At 37.5% G+C, this 22,162-nt stretch overlaps 1 protein-coding gene across 5 annotated transcripts in view; it reads left to right on the top strand.

Annotated features, from left to right (window-relative positions):
- Nucleotides 1-22,162, top strand: part of PTPRZ1 (protein tyrosine phosphatase receptor type Z1) — a 186,839-nt gene that overhangs the window by 119,629 nt on the left and 45,048 nt on the right. For 3 of the 5 annotated variants that reach the window (XM_023250521.2, XM_023250522.2, XM_023250523.2), the window contains 4 exons: nt 5,823-6,007; nt 7,638-7,764; nt 14,154-14,200; nt 17,665-21,253. In XM_023250521.2, coding sequence (XP_023106289.2) covers nt 5,823-6,007; nt 7,638-7,764; nt 14,154-14,200; nt 17,665-21,253 — 3,948 coding nt within the window. The remainder of the gene's footprint in view (nt 1-5,822; nt 6,008-7,637; nt 7,765-14,153; nt 14,201-17,664; nt 21,254-22,162) is intronic. The other 2 variants (XM_045052659.1, XM_045052660.1) reach the window with 1 other exon arrangement.

The raw sequence follows: 22,162 nt of genomic DNA on the forward strand, positions 1-22,162 counted from the left end.
AACTCCTTGAGGGTAGGGATCAAGCGTTATTCATTTTTGCATTCATAGCAGGAACTCAATAAATGTTTGTGAATGAATGCATAGTTTACCAGAACTTCAGTCCTTTAGTTTTGCATTTTTATGTAGAGTAGCCATTTATTAGAGGCGTTTCTTTTTGGCATCATGGAATGGACACTGACTCTTCTAAGAATCACAGAATTTAATAGAACCTTGAAGGAGTTAGTAAAAACTGTCTTTTAGATAAGGAGGAATATGTGTGAATAACTGTATGAACCCAGCAAAAGTATAATGTAGGTGAAGTTCAACTTTATCCCATGCTTTCCAGACACCAGATGCTTTCTTGCTGCCTTCTTATCCCACTAGCAGGACTCTCCCACTAAGAAGCAGGGGCGTTCTGGAGTACAGTGGGGAAAATCTTGGGCTTTAAAGTCCATAGACTTGGTATTAAACCTCAGTGCCAGTACTTATTAGTTATATGAAAATGGTCAAGTTACTTCACCTATAACATGAGTTAGAAGGGCCACCTTGTTGTGAGGTTTAAATGGGCTAATGTTTGCAAAGAAACACAGTCTCTTGAACATGTGTCCCAGACTGAAAGCTACTACTATTGTAATGTGTGTGTATGCACACTCTTGTGTGTATGTGCACATACATATGAGGACAAACTATCACAAGTATGGGGTGCTATTCAAGTTTCCCATGTTTAAGACTTTTGTTGAATAAAATCATAAATACACTTCAGATCTCATTTGCTAGCCTTGCAATATATTCAGTGCAAAGTTTCTTTAATAATACAGTATAAAATGCTTTTCAAGGTAGGTTTGCATGAAAGGAGTGTCCTTATAGCTTAATATTGCATTTGAGCTATGAGAAATTTTCTGTAATTTCCTGGAAAATGTGATGAATTAAACATCACTAGACTCATCTTCTTGAAGGTCAGTAGTTTTAAATAGCATTCATTAAGGGCATGTGTACGTTAACACTGCACTCCAACTGTATGCAGAAACGTGACCTGAAGATTATTTACTTCTTAGAAGGTTATATATTACAAATCGAACGGTTGATGGAGTTACAGTGTGTCCCTGTAAAAGACTGACTGAATTAAGCAGAATCTGAAAGATTCCTTTTGGCCACTTATCTAAAGTAAGCGATGCAATCATTGAGAAGTACAAATCAGTGGGGGATAATTTCTAATTACTATTTTTAACATTTGTGGGCATGTTTACATTTGTTTTATTAAGATCTGCTGCCCTCTGAGGGGAAATGATGACCTTAATACTGGTTGTCTTCTAAGTCTATAAATCTTTGAGCTCCTCACAACAAAGTCATCAAAATACCTGTCTCGATATTTTTTGAAGTGAGGCTCATTAACTTCAGACAAGAACGTGGTAGATTCATCAGTGTGGATCACAAAGTATTTCTGTCATGGGCCATGTTAAACTGCACCAAACTTCAACTCAGTGGGAAATAACAGTAAAGTCTAGTGACATCTTAGGCAATTGCGACATTTTCTCTGCCACTCCCCAAGAATCACCACTCTGTCTTTTTACCTGCATCCGTGGTTGTACTCGTAATCCATGGAGCTAAGGCTGGTCTCCCTCAGGGCACCTGCCCTTCTTCCAAGCTAAGCACGGAACGGCAAAGAGTCCGGTCTCCCTTAGCCATCCGCATCAGCTTTTGTGTTTAGCTGAGAGACTGGTCACAGCCAGAGTTGTCATTTATACTTCTCCTTCTTTGTTTATTTCCCTTTTCTTTTTCCACTTTTTTTTTTCCTTCTAACACTCATTACTTCACTCTTTGGTACTCACTCTGCAAGTAATGTGCATTCCTCTGTATGAGGTATTTGCTCTTCATACAAGTTTATGTAAGTGATGAGAAAATACATGACTTTGTATCAGCCAAAATTTTGTGAAACTTTTACAACTGTGAGTGGGAAGAACGTGTAATTTTGAAAAATACAACCTAACTTGGTCTACATGGCATATTTTTTACAAGTTTATTTTGCATTCTTCTGTCAATGGGGTCTAGGACGTAGAAACTCAAAGCACCCATTATGTTTAATAGCTTACTGAAATTAAAGGTTAGAAGTTAGCATAGGAACGAGCTTCCTAAAGGCAGGAACAGCACCATCTGTAGTTGTATGTCCAGAGTACCTGGAACCAAGTAGATGAGAATTGAATGTTAAAAATAAGTTTTGGGGGCACCTGGGTGGCTCAGTCTGTTGAGTGTCCGACTTCGGCTCAGGTCATGATCTCGCAGTTCATGAGTTCGAGTCCCACGTCGGGCTCTGTGCTGACAGCTCAGAGCCTGGAGCCTGCTTCCGATTCTGTGTCTCCCTCTCTCTGCTCCTCTCCTGCTCACACCCTGTCTCTCTCTGTCTCAAAAATAAGTAAACATTAAAAAAATTTTTTTAAAGTTTTGAAGGAAGAACACTTAACAGCTTTATGAAGGAAACTACATCATCATTCTTTATGAGCAACCTTGCATTTGTACTGAAGCACTTACTTGTATTCTGTGTGACTTGACATGGACCCCAGATTTGTCACATGATTTGGCTCATGGCCAAGGGTTTGCAGGAACCAGTTTCTCCTTCTTGGCCAGCATTCCTGAGAGAATCAGTAACTGTGACCCACATCACATTTAGCTTCTGGAAAGGAATCTAGACACACGATTCAGTCCTAAAGAAGAAAATGAGACATCAGTCTAGTTCTGAACTCCCCATAAACAAGGAAATTATTTATTGTCATGATTTTATCAATTGGTAGCTTATATCTGATGTCTGAGTATATGTTGATCTGGAGAACCATTCTTGATTTTCAATCCAGATAATGTGCTTTATGCAGTATATGCCTTCTAATAAGGTAAGTCCATTTCAATAAGAAATATAAGAAAACCTGGAAAATTTAGTGCAAATTAATAACATATTCCATGGTCATACCCTGCTTTTTTTTCTTTTTTTAGAACACCAAGTAGTGTATATGGAATGAACTACATTGTTATTTTAAAAATCCATTCCATGGGGCGCCTGGGTGGCGCAGTCGGTTAAGCGACCGACTTCAGCCAGGTCACGATCTCGCGGTCCGTGAGTTCGAGCCCCGTGTCGGGCTCTGGGCTGATGGCTCGGAGCCTGGAGCCTGTTTCCGATTCTGTGTCTCCCTCTCTCTCTGCCCCTCCCCCGTTCATGCTCTGTCTCTCTGTCCCAAAAATAAATAAACGTTGAAAAAAAAATTTAAAAAAAAATCCATTCCTACCTTATAGAAGGTCAGCCCTTTGGCAAGATAATAAACAATATACAGAAGTACAGGTTTTTCCTCTTGAAAACATTTTATTTTATTATTTTTAAATGTATTTATCTTGAGAGAGAGAGAGAGAAAGCAGGAGAGAGGCAAAGAGAGGATAGAGAATCCTTGCTGTTACCGCAGAGCCCGATGCGGGGCTGTGTCACACAGCCCTGGGATCATGACCTGAGCTGAAACCAAGAGTCGGATGTGCAACTGACTGAGCCACCCAGCTGCCACTTGAATACATTTTAAAGTATATCATCTTTACCCCATAAAGTCCTGTATTTCAGCATCTAAAAGGTAAAATTTAGTTGCAGCTTTATAATATATTACTAAGCTACTGTGATTATCAATAAACAAAAGGAACATTTAAAAAAATAAATGTCTAGTTAAAATGTAAGTTTAAACTATTAAGCGAATTATCTATAAGCTCTTACAGATTTATAAAGAAGAAAGCAAAGAAAGAAAAACTTAATGACAAGGAAATATAAGTTTCTTTTTGAAGTCCTGCTTCATATTAATGCTGATTCTTAAAATTTGAAACATCTGCTGATTTCTACAATTAAGGCGAAATAAACACAGACATTCAACCAAAGTAATTTCGCGCTAATTAGGCAGCAGTCCTTTGGGTATTTTGCAGCTAATAATTTATATTTTCTCAAGAGATTTTTGCTTTGTGTCCATGCACAAAACTTTAATGCGTTTTAAGGTAATTTCATTTTGTAGGAAGAGAATAGTTCACTTTAAATCATTCCTACTCTCTAAAAAGTGGGATTGATTTTTGTAGGACAAAATATACAGATTATACTGTCAAGAATCACTTTCAACCTTCTAAAAATGAACTTGGGCTCATTAGAAGCAAGACTGAGGCAATCCTTTTCCTCCAGTGATATAGTTTATGTGAGTAGCTCACTTTTGAGATGATTCGATGGTCTTATGCCATCTGGTGGCCAGTACGGAAGTGTCACTAGATAGGGCACTGAGGGTGTAGTGTAGAATTAAATTAGAATACATTTTCTTATTCTGAATTCATACTTTTTCGTAAATTTGTGGCTTTGAAGAATTGTTCTTTTATTCCCAAAGGAGCACCCCATCCTAAAACCTTAATAGACAAAAAATAATATTACAGTTTTTACAGTGAATAATCTTGTCTCCCAAGTCATAAAAGTTATACATGCATTATTTAAAGTATATATATTTATATTTTTCTGGATCATTTACATACCATTGCTAGCATAGCATTCATAGGCTAAAACTCCTATTATAAATACTGTATATAAAAGTGAAGTTTCAATTTACAAGGTCAATTGTTAGTTTTGGGTGCCCTCCTGTGTTCACAAGCAAAACTACAAACTAATAGAGACCAAAGTTTTCTTTGATCACATTCTGATGCTCTTGTTGGGATGTTTTCATTGAGTTTTTGTGGCAGTGACTTAAGTCAACCGCATGGTCTCATTTAGTGGCTTTGTAACTTCAGGTATTTCCCAAAAGCAAAGCTTGGATTCTGTGAGCACATCAGTCTTTAGCTTGACCTTTCTCTATCTTTTACAAATTTATTTAACCCATGAAGAGATTATATTTATTGCTTTGCTCCATTAGCACAATATCACAAAATTGTATAATTTTTATCTTTGTAATTATTCCAAATTCACATTATGAGTGCATTTCAGAAAATATCAAAATACTCTTTTTGATAGGACTAAATTTTTGGCATGATTCTCAGCATAGACTTGAATTAATTTTAAGAAGTCCCTGAACAATTTTCAAAATACTTTTTTCAGATCAGACAGAACAAATTTTCCTAAAATCAGTTGCTTAATCTATTTAAAATGCCAAAGTGGTATTTTTGTCAGCAGGTCCCCAAAATTCAGAAATGATAGTTTTAGTTGTTCTCCTATGCTTTTCTCAATAGGGAACTTTAAATTATTTCAAGGATTTTGAAACAACAAAATATCTGATAATAGACCATCTTTTATAATTTAAATTCTCCTCCTTCTGAGCTAAACATATCTGTCAGGTACCAAACAAGAGAAATAAAAACATCATGAACTTGAAGTTATCATTTGTTTATTTCTCAAATTGAATTTGTATGCCAAATATATTCCAGATAGGGATCTAAGCAATATGGAAATAAAAGCTGTAGTTCTTGTGTTTATTATGTACTACAGGAGTTAAGACCTGTTCAGGGAGGAGGTGGGGGGGGGGGGTGAATAATATAAGAGAACATGCAGTTAAAGCAATAGTAGTGTTAAAACAAAACAGACAATTCAAAATGACACAGATCACTTCCGCAGAGATCAGAGGGTGCATAACAAGAGGCAACACTTGACCTAGACCTTTTCTGAATGGGAAGGTAGACACAGATAGGTAGGGAAAGAAGTATTTCAGATACCCAAAATGGCAGAAACAAAAACTTCACAGTGGAGAAGTGTAACTTTTTACCTTCTGTTGAAATAAAACAGAAATTTTCATAGAGTACGTCTCGTTTGTTAAAATCCTCGAGGCTGACAGTTGTTTCAATAACTTTTTTTTTCTCTGAAGTTTGTAGTTCAGAACCAGAAAATGTTCAGGCTGACCCAGAGAATTATACCAGCCTTCTTGTTACATGGGAGAGACCTCGAGTGGTTTATGATACCATGATTGAGAAGTTCGCAGTTCTGTACCAGCAGTTAGAAGGAGAAGACCAGACCAAGCATGAATTTTTGACAGATGGCTATCAGGACTTGGTAATTATAAGATCAATTGTTTCATGTGTTGATAACACCATAGCTTAATTTTCAAGGTAGGAACTTACAAATGATTATATATTGTTGCTCTAAACTTTGTATGAAACTCTCCAGTGGGGAGGAGGGGAAACAGAAGCAATACTAAATTAGGTCCAGACTCACAGTGAATCATACACTAGGCTCTTACTTGTTTTCAATTACAGGAAGATTACAGCTTTGCCAACAACAACATTATAGAGTAGACATGTAGAGAAGACTTAGAAACTAGAGTTCATCTAGTGTAGCCTCTCTTTAAAAATAAAAGGTCTCGAAGAACAGTTGACTGTGATCTCACAGTTGTGGAAATAATTGGATCTGGAATCTCCGTGCTCTGATACTGCCATGTATCATTTCTCACACCATACTCTTCCGGCACAAGAAAATAGAGTAGGAGACACTGCATCAAGGTTCCCAGTAATAGATGTGAAGCTAATTGTGTCAGGACTTTTTAACACAAGTCAGATCATCTTTAGGAAAAGATCCACTCCCTCCTCCTCCCCACCCATGCACACGAATTAAAGAAAATAAAGTGTGGTATGGTATGGTTGAGTCACTACATTATACACCTGAAACTAATACAGCATCGTATATTAACTAATTGAAATTAAAATTAAAACTTTTTTAAAAAGTCCAGATTCTGACCTGGGCATCTCAGTATTAAACTTTGCCTTGGTAGGGAAGGATTGGCCATAGATTGGGGTCTGGTTGAGAAAACCCTATCTGGTTATGGCCTTAGGAAAGCCCCACTGCAAGTCAAAGACACTGGACAATGTATTTGGACAACTGGAGTCCAGCAGGGCCTGGGAACTTGCATTTAAACAAAAACTGCCTTTGTTATCATGGTGTGGAACATCATGTGGGCAAATTGATAAAACATGTAACAACTTTTTAATCCAGGTGTTTAGAACAGAGACGCTGTGAACATGGATGTTATATAATTTATGGAAATTTGCCATTTTTCACTTCATAATAATATTAAGAAGATAATTCTATTACTACCTGGCTTATATATTGTTATGATAAAGAGATAAATTGTGTTTTCATTGTGTTTTCACATTTTGCTCTTTGCAAATAGTCCATGTTTATTTGTCTAAAATATTAATTTGTAGTTTTGGGTACACATTTATGAATCTGATGAGTTCTAGTTGAAAATGAAACTTTCTAGAACTATATTTTTTAAACAACAAAAAAGCCTAGTTTTCCAGTATCTTCATAATTCACAGATATCACAAATCCAACTTAACAACATTGCATAAACTTTTTCTTAGGTTAATAAGATATAAATATTTTTCATTGACAGAAGTCTATTATGTTAGTACTCTTATGAGAATAATACATTTGGGAGGCCTGGGGGGTTCAGTCAGTTGAGCCTCCGACTTTGGCTCAGGTCATGATCTCACAGGTGGTGGGTTTGAGCCCCAGGTGGGGTTTTGTACTTCGAGCCAGGAGCCTGCTTCAGAACTTGCATCCCCACCCCCGCCACCCTCCCCTGCTTGCACACGCACTCTCTCTTTCTCAAAAATAAATAAACATTTAAGAAAATTTTAAAAAGAGTAATACATTTATATAATTACTGACATCTTTCTTTTAGGGTGCTATTCTCAATAATTTACTACCCAATATGAGTTATGTGCTTCAAATAGTAGCCATATGCACTAATGGCTTACACGGAAAGTACAGTGACCAGCTTATAGTCGACATGCCTTCTGATGACCCTGGTAAGTGCTCTCCTGATATGCCTTTATGTAATCTACATAAGGAAGCTAGTTTACTTACTGGATGCAGTGGTGCTTTCTCTCTGACTTTATATTGTTTTGGTTAAAAGACAAAATGATTTCTTTTTTTTTTTAACACGGATCATCCGCCAATTTTGTGAAGCATGGAAACCATTTTCATTCAGCAGATCTGGGACAGGACAATAAGTAAATTTATTCTAAATACTGAATTTTTCTATTTTTAGAATAAGAATAGCAAAACTGATTGTTATGTCTGTAATGGTCATTGAATGAAAATAGCTATGTGAATATTAAGACTTTTATTTTGATAATGAACAGTTGGTTTCATTTGTGTTTATTTCCTTTTTCAGCCCCCAAAGCATTTTGTAGTAAGTATATACGTGATCCTAGGATCATGTGAGGTACTTTGAAATATCTATACAAAGCATCCAACAGTTTATCTTAGATATTTTTATCCACTTTGTATACTCCTGTGTGAAGTGGGGGAGAGTGCTTTTCTCCTAGCTGATTTGCCAGTACTGTTTCACAAAGTAAAACAAAGATACTGTTTCTAATTGTTTTTGTTTTTGCATGCATCTTCTCTAAGTATTATGGGGAAATCTTTTGATCTAAAATCTTATGAAGTAACTGAATGAAGTACAGATCATAACTTGACAATTTACAAATGCATGTAATTAAAGTCTCTCTTTTGCTAATATAAGCAGTTTTAAAGTAACAGAATGAAATATATATGTATGTGTACATATGTATATGTGTATACACACAGACATCATGCATATGCATATTTATAAATATATGCAAACGTACATACATAAATGTAATAATCTTTGGTCTTCCCTACCATGAGTCTACTCACTGATATTTTTGTAAATTTTTCATAGAGATGGATGGTAATAAATTACATTAATTATAGCATATTCCAGTTTGACATATTGAAGGAAAACTGATGTGTATTGATTAGCCTTTGTGGTCTACATGATACAACAGGGTCTTTAATCCATTATGAGCTTGTTCACTGATTACCTCATAGTTGTTCTCACTAGTTAAACTTTTAAGTTAAAGTATATATGTCAGAGCACTGAGGATAGATTAGGTATCTTTCTAAAACACAGGCTACAAACTTGCCAAGTTACTTCCCAGATTAAAATGTTGACGGCTAATTAATATTACTACTATTATGATGGCAATATCACTATTTGATATTTCTTATGATCTGCCTCATGGCCTGTGTATAATGTATTGCTTTTATATAGCATTGTTTTTCAAAATGAGGTTATTTTTAAATGGAATGTGAGCTCTAAATGCTATTGAAAGGTGAGTATCAAAGAAACTGACCATGGCTTCAGTTATACTATATCATGCACTGACTGCCGTCCCTCTGCAACATTCCCCATATGGATCCACCTAGAAATTCACATCTTTAGCAGGGCATCATTCACCATATTGGCCAGTATCACATGTGAATTGATGAAATGTGGCATAAAAATCTCCTCTAATCCTATTGTGTATTTCAGGATGTGGATTATATTAAATACATTCATTTCGTTTACTACGTTGGTTTAATTATACTACTCTCATTTCTGCACATAAAACAATTTCCCAGGAGTTTACAAAAAATAATTGTAGTTATTTATGTTACGCTCTTTCTCACTGTATCCACTCTGCCAAGTTTTAAACTTTCTGAATTTTTTTGTTTTTTCCTTTTTGAGATGTTTATTGCATAAAGAAAAACAGATCAAATATCTATTTTCTACAGAAGTGGTTTCTGAGTGATCCTTTTAGACTGAGTCTACACTGGCACAAAGTACAACATTCTTGTATCATTTGTAGCACTTTCACATTTGTACAAAATAATAAATATTACACTTGGTTTCCATTTATTCAAAGGCTGGGGACACTATTGAGCTAATGAGATTTTAGTTTGAGCATACCATTTGATCTCCATGGATGTCTCAGTCCCTTAAAGCGTTTTGTACAGTAATAATGTTTTTAGTAAAAGATAGTGTTTGATTTGATGTTTCACTACGATATTCCTCTTAAAAGCAAAGGTTAAAAACTTAGATGGCTTATTCCTCAGTTATTCCTACCAAAAAGTCCTTCATCAAAAGCCAATTTACCCAAAGTTTGGAGTCTTCTCATGTTTCATAAAGAAAACATTTGTTCCTTTAGATCTTATTTTTTTTCTGATCTAAAAGGCTGCAATGGCATTTCAATTCATGTATTTTCAATTTGTTACCAAAATTACATTATTTTAAATACTTCTACAGTCAATACGTCACAGTAAAAGTTTTGAAAAAAAGTACTGTCTTGAGGTTTAGTGTGATGGTGCCCGCAAGAATCTTACGATTTATGTGGCTAATAGAGATGTAAGTGACTCTTGAGTTTGCTGTTTATTTCATGGTTTTTATTAGTACCATTTCATCCTGTTAATTATGTTGTTCATTCCCTTAGTAACATTGTAATGTACCCTAGTGAGTTATATTTTATTATTTTGGATAGGCTTTTTTCTAAACACTGTATTGTCCTTTGCTTTTGTTAAAAAGAAATGAAGGAGGTTATTTATAACTGCCCTCATTCTTTCAGTTGTGGATTTCACATATGTTAATCAATATCCATGAAGGAAAACTCAATCTCCCAAATTGCGCCCTTAACTTTAGCTAATCTGATTATTGCTTGTGCATTTTAATTACACTTGCTGTGTACAACAGTATCACCATAAAATTGGCATCCATGAATATTACTATAAATTGCTATTTTAAAATCCATGCATAAATGCATATTAAGAAACCATTTAAATTTGTCCAGGAAACCATTTTAAGGTTAAACTGAAGTGCTAGTCTTTGCAAATACTTTATAGAAAATTATATTTATGAAAAAATAATCCATAATTTATGTCATTGTAACTAAAATAATCGTGTCATTTTAAAATCTATAATATAGTTAACTATTATACAATTATAGAGGATATTATTTAAGTACGTATTTTAGAGCCTTGATAGTTATATGTGTTAAATTTACATGTGTGGTGAATTAGATCAACACATTTTTCTGTTGGTGCGTGCTTTTCAGTTATTTAACAATTGTGTTTGTTAAATCACTATACATCTGTCCTTGTTCTGCCTGTACCACCCTATGCCATGGGTGTTACAATAATATTTAAAATCACAGTTTGAAGAGACTGTAGTCTATGTTGCTTTGACTTTTTGCCTGTGAGACTTGGCTTTCCTTTAAACAATTAAATAAGCCTTGCTTGCCAACCCATGTCAGTGTTGCTTTTTTGTGTTATGGAATATTAATGTGGTACTAACATGCTCTTGTAGAAAATGTGGCATTACATGTGCTCCAAAACAAAACCAGAATGAACCAATAGCTTTTGCTGAGTTGTCACACATACGTGAATTTTATATGTTCACTGACAAAAAAAAAAAAAAAGAATTAACAGTCTTTACTGTTACACGTTTTGTAGGCTTCATGCAGTCTATTTTGACCAAGTGAGTGAGACGTCTATAAAGCAGTATAGTTGCTTAACTACTTAGTATGTCAGTAATGCCTGAGTCCGATCAGTGGTGACCAAAATATCGGTTATTTGTGAGGAACCAGCAGGCCAAAGGGTTCGGAGTATGCGATCTTGTGCCGACCACCAGAGCTACACCTTGGGTGCTATGAACTCTCAGACTCAGAAGTATGGCCTCAGAATCTCCGGGTAGATAGAAAGAAAATTTGTGAAATTATTTTACTTCAGAATTGTTCTGAAGAGGCTCAGCAGGAGAGCTCTGGATTGTATGGGGGAAAGGCATATTGAATTGCTCCTGGGCAACCACAGAATTTTAGTCAATTCAAATAATCTAATAAGAAACCAAAGTGAAGATCCTTCAAAGAGGGTTAATACTTACAGATACGAAGACACCAAGACTTGGGGTGTTCACCCAGGAGAGTGCCATGAAGCAAAGAGGGACCAAAGGACTGCTTGGACCCATACATTTTGCCTCTAGGCTCCAAAGCGGGCCAGAAGACGTCTTATCTCTTACTTCAGTAAACAGCAAAGCCAGTTTCAGTAGAACTCACTGATGCTCTTTGAGGGAAAAGTACTGGTAAAATCACATATTTTAACTTAATAGGAACCAGAGTCCATATAGTTAATTTATGCTGCAGTAAATGGATAAAAATAAATTAAATGCAGTAATAGGGAAATCAGTCCTCAATGTGATAATTATATGTACCCTATGCCAGCCTTGATAGTCAATAAGAAAATTACTTCTGCTTATTAAAAATATCAAGTTAGGTAAAGTTAGACCATGTTTTTGTTTTTGTTCCCTTGTTTGTTTTTAATTTTAAAATATTTCCTTAAGCACGTTGAAGAGAACGGATTATCACTGAGTTTTTTTCCCATAGCCTCTTAACAGAGAAAAATCTACAGTATAATATATGTATCACTAATAAATATTTGTTATAACTTGCCCTTATTAACATTAAAATATTTTAAAAGTACATGAAAAGGTATGACTCCATTTCAAAGCATTTCAATAAAGGGGCGCCTAGGTGGTTCAGTCGGTTGGGCATCTGACTTCGGCTCAGGTCGTGATCTTGTGGTTCATGAGTTCAAGCCCCCGTCGGTCTCTGTGCTGACAACTCAGAGCCTGGAGCCTGTTTCAGATTCTGTGTCTCCCTCTCTCTCTGCCCCTCCCCACTCATGCTCTATCACTCTCTTTCAAAAATAAGTAAACATTAAAAAATAAATAAAAGCCTTTCAACAAATTATGTATTGTCTCACATGCTGAATTTGAAGGTTTTCATGTGCATGAACTTCTCTTAACTGTAGTTTATAGAAAATCATATTGAAATTTCTTATTTGTCTTTTACAGTTTAGTTGCATCTCATCTTTCAACTCACATGTATTTGTTTCCGTAGAGGTTATAGAGATACAAATGTTTCAGACTGTTTGAAATCACTTTAATTTGAAAATGTGAAGAATAAAGAACATGAAAAACAAAACATAGGAAATGGAGAACATTAATGATCCAAATAAAGGTTTCCAAACTCTTTCACGGTCAGTTTCAACAAGAAAAAAAAAATCTAATGTTAAAATTTAATTCAGGGCTAAATTAACATTGTTCAGGGTAAGTAACTTTGAGATAGCTAAGTAGTCAAGAGTATTAATTTTATCTAAGTTCACTTGAGAGCGTGACTTCACTTCTAAATTCGTCCCGAATTCTCCTCGAAATGGAATCCACACACAGGACCACATTTTATGGCTTTACATTTCTTAGTATCTGGGAATTTTCTGTTAAAAGCAGATTCAGTAAAATCTATCATAATACAGGCCTGGATTTAATAAACATTTCATGTTAGTTCAGTTTTGCCTTTGAAAACTTTATAGAGTATGCATTTCTTCTGAGGATACCTAGAGGTATAAAACATAGAACATAAGCAGCATTGGGGTAGTAAAGAGCATGAATTTTGGAGATGGAGTGAGAGTCGATGAAATAATAAGACTGAGAGAAGGAATCCTGCAGTAACGCTTAGTTAAACCCAAGTCCTACATGGCACAGGTGAAGCATGAGGAACAGTGCTTCTGCAGGTGGCCCCTTGGTAATTTGACATTGGGCTAGATTCCTTGTTGGAGAGAGGGACCCAGCTCCTAATCTTTCCTCACATTACTGATAGGGTTTGTTTTAGGATTGAGACATCCATGTACTGGAAATAAACGGATTTTGGTCATTGGGAACAGCAGACTTGACTGACCCTGGCCAGATCTTTGCGGGAGCACAGCTAAGTTTCCCTGGCGAGAAGGAACCAGATCCCTCTGGTCAGTCCTTCCTGTGGCCAGCCAGGTTGGACCTGCTGGAAGGCACTGTCTGTTTGGTGCAGCACCCTGTGTACATATAAGCATCAGCTCAAATTCACAGTGTAGAAAAAATCATTGGGCCCTCCACCAGAAGAGGAACTGAAAGAATAAGTAGCTGAGTAAGAAAACAAATCCTGTCAATTCTCCTCCTAATCCCTGGCATTTCCCCAGTTATCATCTATGCTGATGAAAAACTATTTAGGTTTTTTATACTCAGCCTGCCCCCCTTTCCCTTCTTAGCTTCAATCACACCTGGAGAGGGGAGAGGGGAGGGGAAGGGAGTTGGATTAGAGGATAGAAACGAAGTTTTTGAATGCTGTTTCATATAGGCTTATGTTGTGGTGTGTTACGTAGTGTTCAGAAGTGTTGAAACACAAATCTTTAATTTTTATTTTTGGAAATTCTGTATTTTCAAAGCTAACAAGTCTTTTTTTTTCTCCCCCTTCCCTCTTTCCATCCAAAGGTAGATCCACACAGCTGAAATAATCGAATAAACATTTTAATAATTTTGTTTCTAATTTTGTAGAGCTGGACCTCTTCCCTGAATTAATTGGAACTGAAGAAATAGTCAAGGTATTATAGCTATTTTTATATTAAAATGTTTTAAAATTAAAAAGCCTTTTTTCAATTGTTGGTTAGGTTTCAGATGTTACATTAATCAAAGTTCATGTTGCATTATTCGTTGTAGGGTTAGTTGTTGAGCTTTATAGATAGTGATATAATCGACGTACATGATTCTTTCATCAAGAGTTGGATGTCACTTTGATAGTATAATAAAAGTAACAGATGGAAAAGGGTTGGTGATAATGAAAAAAATTAACATTAAAGATAATTATAGCTATAAACTATAGCTATAAATCAGAATTTTCTTCAGTGTTCAAGCTTTTCTAAAAGATTAAAACAACATTTAACCAATTCTTAGTATTTCTACAGTTGATTTATAATTAACTTAACCAGTGGTTGACAGATTGATAACAAATATGAGCCAAAACATAAGTTGTATGTATTCTGTCCAAATATTTGTGTTTGGATTAGTCATATGATAAGTGTCTATTGCTAGTATAATGTCCTGTAAGTAAATAGGTATTTGAGAATATTTATAGGGGCACCTAGGTGGCTCAGTTGGCTAGGCATTCGACTTCAGCTCAGGTTATGATCTCACCATTCATGGGTATGAGCCCCTCATGGGCCTCTGTGCTGACAGCTCAGAACCTGGAGTCTGCTTCGGATTCTGTGTCCCACACTCTCTGCCCCTTCCCCACTTGCGCTCTCTCTCTCTCTCTCTCTCTCTCTCTCTCTCTCTCTCAAAAATGAATAAACATTAAAAAAGAGAATATTTATAAATTCTAACATTGTCTTAATTTCTAAAATAAAGAAATAATGACTGATGTATCTTCTGTTTCATCCTAAGCCCAAATATACTGTTCATCTTAACTGAGATTATATGTTAAATCCAGATGCTATTCCTAATGTAGTACAAATGTATGCATATGCACATATGTGTGTATAAGATCAGAGAGTGTAATAACTATTATCTGGCAATAAATACTAATTAGATTGTTTTCACATGTATAATTATCTCAATAGTTTATGTATCTTATGGCGGTTCTGTCTGGCAAAGGGTTATTTTAGCAAAGTGAGCAGTCCACCTTTGAAAGAGTTCACAAAATTCTGCCAAGGATATTTGTGTGTGGGTGGGTGTGCATGTGTGCCCATGTGCATGTGCACGTGGATAGGCATATACCTAGAAGTGATCACTGGGTGGCAGACTGCCAGCTTCTCATTGTATTTTCACATGGCAGAGAGCAGAACAGAAGAAACAAGCTCTCTCGTGACTCTTCCTGTCAGGGCACCAAGCCCATTCATGAAGGCTCCGTGCTTATGACCTCATCGAGTCCCAGATACCTCCCAAAGTCCCCACTTCTTAATATCATCACTTCAAGCGGTAGGATTTCAATATAGGAATGGGGGGGGAGGGCACAAACACTTAGCCCATAACACTACCCACTACCATTGATTCCTGCAGGAATGAATGATGGAGGTTGGCAAAACAGATACATGGAATGTGTCTGTAATGGCTTTTATTTACTTATTTTTTTAATTTTTTTAAACGTTTATTTATTTTTGAGACAGAGAGAGACAGAGCATGAACGGGGGAGGGTCAGAGAGAGAGGGAGACACAGAATCGGAAACAGGCTCCAGGCTCTGAGCTGTCAGCACAGAGCCCGATGCGGGGCTCAAACTCACGGACCGCGAGATCATGACCTGAGCCGACGTCGGCCGCTTAACTGACCGAGCCACCTAGGCGCCCCTGTAATGGCTTTTAAAACTGAATGTGGAAGTGAATAGTTTGGGCGATGTTTCTCAGATTGTTCTCAAATAAAAATGCATTACTTTGAAGGACAAAGTATCTCCAGGGTGATCAAGGCCTTTATAGTAAAAGTTTTTTTAATGGAAGCTGTGAAGGATAACAGGTGAGACACAGATCAAAACCATAGTGGAAGAGTCACAATAACTTCATAAAAAATGATAGGAAGCAGTATACATTAAAATATTTGTGGTTTCAGGTATGTACAAAGTAATCATAGAGCAGGAATGATCTGTTCTTGAGGTGTTGACATGAGATCATATGCCTTCTAGAGATCTACAAGGTTTGGTTAGGTGGGATTAATGAATGGTGCATTGTTTTCATCACATTCTGAGAGTTATCTGAGCATGGTTTGTTTGTTTTTTTTAAGTTTATTTATTTATTTATTTTAAGATAGAGAGCACAAGTGGAGGAAGGGCAGAGAGAGAGAGAAATCTGAACGTGGTTTAAGATTCAGATTCTTTCTACTGATATCAGTCAATTTCTTACCAATCTGTACATTTTTTCTTCTTTTTAGGGACATGACTTTAAAACAGCTAATAAATGAGGGGCACCTGGGTGGCCCAGTCGGTTAAGTGTCTGACTTTGGCTCAGGTCACGATCTTGTGGTTTGTGAGTTCGAGCCCCGTGTCTGGTTCTGTGCTGACAGCTCGGAGCCTGGAGCCTGCTTCGGATTCTGTGTCTCCCTCTCTCTCTGGCCCTCCCCCACTCCCGCTCTGTCTCTCTCTCTCTCCTCAAAATAAATAAACATTAAAAAAAAATTAATAAATAAAAATAAAAAAGTAAAAGATCTAATAAATGATAATGCTAGCAAACTGAGAAAAGTCATATTCTATGTGAACTAAAAATACCGTGTCTTGATAGCTTTGGCAATTTAGTTTTCTAAGCATATGGTTTGATGTATTATAAAATGCAGAGTTAAAAAAGAAGAAAAAAACAGAAAACCTGGGTCTTGATTGACCTCTCTTCAGACCGCTCCTGAGCCATTTCAGTGACTGAGTGTTCCCAAAAGACTGGGTCACCTGAATGATGTTTCTAAGGAAAACACAGAATCAAATAACTAGTACTAGAAGCATACTTTGACAGTTTGTCTTTAGAATGTCTGCCTGTGTCTTGAGTGGAAAATATTTAAAACAAAATGAAAAACCCAAACTTCTTCTAGTCCTAAATCTTCCTCTTATGATGGCTTAAAAATTGTGATTTTTTTCTGAATATATACAGTGAAATATTCTGAATCTGAAAGTAATTAGATCTTTGAAATAAATTGTTTCATTTCCTATTGTAAGAAGCTAATTGCTCTTTAGCTTGTTGCCAGATGAACTGAACAGAGAAACATAAAACAAAATAAATACGATGTTAAATAACACTGTAAATAAATACATTATAGTACGCCTTTCTTTCAAAGCTGTGGTATCTATTAATTTAATTACTTCCACAGCATTAAAATAAAGGCAGCCATAAATAAGGTGTTTTCATTAAGTTTAATTAGTGTCCCTAGAATGTGGATGATAAAGGCTATAGGATAGAGGCATGGCCTCTGTGAGATGGTGCTTTATGAGGAGACGTTCCCAAGATCCCACAAGTGAAGATTAACAGCAGCATAAGATATTGTTAAGAATTCATTTTTTTATTTCCTTATGTTTCATTAACTCTTGTTTGCTTTTCAAAGGAGGAAGAAGAGGGAAAAGACACTGAAGAAGACACTGTTGTGAATCCTGGTAGAGACAGTGCCACAAACCAAATAAGGAGAAAGGAACCCCGGATTCCTACGACAACAAACTACAATCGTGTAGGGACTAAATACAATGAGGCCAAGACTAACCGATCCCCAACAAGAGGAAGTGAGTTCTCTGGGAAGGGTGATATCCCCAACAAATCTTTAGATTCCACGTCCCAACCAGTCACTGGATTAGCCCCCCAAAAACATTTTTCTTTGACTTCACAGACTGTGACTAAAATGCCACCTCACACCCTGGAAGGCGCTTCAGCCTCTTTAAATGACAGCTCTAAAACGATTCTCAGATTTCTGCAGAAGAACTTGACTGGGACTGTGGAATCTTTAAATACAGTTTCTATAACAGAATCCCAAGAGGTGTCTACTGATATCAGTGAGGAAGAGAGTTTATTGACAAGCTTCAAGTTCGATACCGGAGCTGACGATTCTTCAGGCTCCAGTCCGGCAACTTCTGCTATGCCATTCATCTCTGAGAAAATATCCCATGGGTTTGTGTTTTCTTCAGAAAACCCAGAGACAATCACATATCGTGTCCTTCTACCAGAATCTACAAGAAATGCTTCAGAAGATTCAGCCTCGTCAGGTTCGGAAGAATCTCTAAAGGATCCTTCCATTGATGGAAATGTGTGGTTTGCTAGCACTCCAGATGTGATAACACAACCCGATGTTGGATCAGGTAGAGAGAGCTTTCTCCAGACTAATTACGCCAAGATACACGTTGATGAATCTGAGAAGACAGCTGAGTCCTCGTCTCCAGGCCCCCTGGTGTCACAGGGTCCCCCAGGCACAGATCTGGAGATGCCACCTTATTCTACCTTTGCCTACTTCCCGACTGAGGTAACGCCTCATGCTTTTACTCCATCCTCTGGACAACAAGATTCGGTCCCCACCGTCAACATGGTACACTCGCAGACAACTCAACCGGTATACAATGGTGAGACACCTCTTCAACCTTTCTACAGTAGTGAAGTCTTTCCTCTAGTCACCCCTTTGTTGCTTGACAATCAGATCCTCAACACTACCCCTGCTGCTTCAAGTAGTGATTCGGCCTTGCATGCTACGCCTGTATTTCCTGGTGTTGATGTGTCATTTGAATCCATCCTGTCTTCCTATGATGGTGCACCTTTGCTTCCATTTTCCTCTGCTTCCTTCAGTAGTGAATCGTTTCGCCATCTGTATACAGTTTCTCAAATCCTTCCACAAGTTACTTCAGCTGTTGAGAGTGATAAGCTGTCCCTGCATGCTTCTCTGCCAGTGGCTGGGGGTGATGTGCTGTTAGAGCCCAGCCTTGCTCAATATTCTGATGTGATGTTGCATCAGACCACTGCTCATGCTGCTTCAGAGACATTGGGATTTGGTGGTAGTGAATCTGGTGTCCTTTATAAAACGCATATGTTTTCTCAAGTTGAACCGCCCAGCAGCGATGTCGTGATGCATGCACGTTCTTCAGGGCCCGAACCTTCCTATGCCTTATCTAATAATGAGGGCTCCCAACACTTCTTCACTGTTCCTTACAGTTCCGCAGTACCTGTGCATGGTCCTGTTGGTGTATCGCATCAGGCTTCCTTATTTAGCAGCCCTAGCCACATTCCAGTGCCTGAGTCTTCGTTCATAACCCCAACCGCGTCATTGCTGCTGCCGCCTCATGGCCTCTCTGGGGATGGGGAGTGGTCTGGAGCCTCCACTGATAGTGAATTTCTTTTACCTGACACAGATGGTCTGACAGCCCTTAACATTTCTTCACCTGTTTCTGTAGCTGAATTTACATATACGGCATCTGTGTTTGGTGATGATAATAAGCCGCTTTCTAAAAGTGACATACTATATGGAAATGAGACTGAACTGCAGATTTCCTCATTCAGTGAGATGGTTTACCATTCTGAAAGCACAGTCATGCCCGGCCTGTATGATGAGATAAATAAGTCAAACGTATCTTTACAAGAATCCCCCGTTTCCTTTTCTAGCACAGAGGGCATACTTCCAGGGTCTCTTGCTCATCCCGCCACTGAGGTTTTTGATCAGGAGATTAGTCACGTGCCAGAGAATAACTTTTCAGTTCAGCCTACACGTGCTGTATCTCAAGCATTTGGTGACACCTCGCTTAAACCCGTGCGTAGGGCGAGCTCAGAGCCAGCCTCCTCTGACCCCGCTTCTAGTGAAATGTTACCTCCTTCAACTCAGCTCTTATTATATGAGCCCTCCGCTTCTTTTAATACTGAAATGTTGCTGCAACCTTCCTTTCAGGCTTCTGATGTTGACACATTGCTTAAAACTGCTCTTCCACCTGTGCCTAGTGATCCACTATTGGTTGAAACCCCCAAGGTTGAGCAGATTAGTTCTACGGTATTGCATCTCATGGCCTCAAATTCTGCCTCAAGGGAAAACATGCTGCACTCTACATCTGCACCAGTTGTTGATGTATCGCCTACTTCTAATGTGCATGCTGCTTCGCTTCAAGGGTTAACCATTTCTTACGCGAGTGAGAAATACTCTGAACCAGTTTTGCTTAAGAGCGAAAGTTCCCAGCAAGTGGTGCCTTCGTTGTACAGTAATGATGAGTTGTTCCAAACTACCAATTTGGAGGTTAGCCATGCCTTTCCCCCGAAAGGAAGGCATGCGTTTGCTACTCCTGTTTTATCAATCGATGTACCACCAAACACACTTACAGATAAGCCTCTATATTCTGATGAAGTTTTCACCTCCACCAAGGGGTCTCTCACTGATGAGGTATTTGCTGGTATTCCAGCAGTTTCTGACACACTTGTAACTGCTGATGGTTCTGTTCCTTTAGGAAATGCGTACGTTTCCATTACAGCTGTTTCTCCCAACAAAGATGGTTCTGTAACCACAACCAAGTTCCTGTTTCCTTCTGAAACAACTTCCGAGCTCATTCAGAGTGCCAGATCTGATGGTGATTTAGTGGGTGGTGGTGACGATGGTGATCTTGATGATTATGATGATGATTATGATGACAGAGATAGAGATGGCTTATCCATAAATAAGTGTATGGCATGCTCCTCCTATAGAGAATCAGAGGAAAAGGTAATGAATGATTCAGACACCCAAGACAACAATCTTGTGGATCAGACTAATCCAACCTCATATTCACTATCTGAAAACTCTAAAGAAGAAAATAAAGTCACAGGTGTAATATCAGACAGTCAGACCGATACGGACAGAAGTCCTGATAAATCACCACCAACAAATGTGCTACCCCCAAACCCCAGTGATGGAAGACAGGAAAATGACATTCAGACCGGTAATGCCCTGCTTCCTTTCACCCCAGAATCGGAAGCATGGGTACTTGTTGCAGGTGATGAAGAGAGTGGATCAGGGCAAGCTGTCTCAGATAACCTTAATGATAACGAGACTTCCACAGATTTCAGTTTTCCAGACGTTAACGAAAGAGATGTTGATGGGGTCCTGGAAGCAGCCGACTCAGAAATAACTCCTGGATCCCCACAGTCCTCAACCCCGACTGTGACTAGCAGGCACTCAGAAGTGTTCAACATTTCAGAGGCAGGTTAGTTATGGATCCAAGAGATAGACTGAGGTGTGGTGGTTTTCTTCCTCAAAAAATAGAAAAATCGTGAAAAGAGAAAGTTGGTAAAGTGGCACATCGTTATATTTCTTAATCAAGACGTTCAACAAATCCATTCACGGTTTTTAAAGTATGATTTTACTCATTATTTCAAATGAATATTCGACATGTTTTGGTTAGTGGATGGATAAAATGGTTTTTATTGTCAACTTTTCATGTTCTGTGAGCTGCCAGTTACACGTGGGAGCACTTAAGTGTGCGTAATGCGTTTTTAGTATACTGCTTTTTAAATGATAGATGGGAGTGTGTTGTTTTTAGATAGTTTTCATTTTGTGTTCTAAAATAAGTTGTAAACTAATTTCATTGAATTATAAAATGAATTATTAAACTCCGATAGTAGTATGATACAAAACACCTCTCTGACCCACCCGATGGAAAAGATGTGGTAATTTGCACATCCACGTCAGCCTGGAACTTTAAACTTTTAAAAAAAGTTCTCTTTCTGAGTTTTGAGAGTTAATGGTAAGATTTTCTTTAAAGAACGTTTTCATTTTTTAAAATTGCCTCTGTTTGATTACCTTAATGTTGCCTAAAGAGGGCAGTGTGAACTAACAAGATGCATTCTACTTTGTACTCGCGGTTAGACAACCCTTTCTAAGAAGTTAAATAATGGTCATTAATATGCATAGTATGTATAGGTATTGTATGACAAGATGTAAAACACTAGACCATTTTCTGTAGAAATGCATTTCATTTGTTAATGTATTTTATGCAAATTAGTTTAGAAGCCAGATGTTTCTTAGAGCAGATTACTTGCAACATATATAATACAGATGTTTGCTTTAAATGCCAGTGGGGAGAAAAAGGGAAATTGAAAACCATTAAGCATAT

The sequence above is a fragment of the Felis catus genome, chromosome A2, assembly GCF_018350175.1.
Source record: "Felis catus isolate Fca126 chromosome A2, F.catus_Fca126_mat1.0, whole genome shotgun sequence".
Taxonomy (NCBI): domain Eukaryota; kingdom Metazoa; phylum Chordata; class Mammalia; order Carnivora; family Felidae; genus Felis; species Felis catus.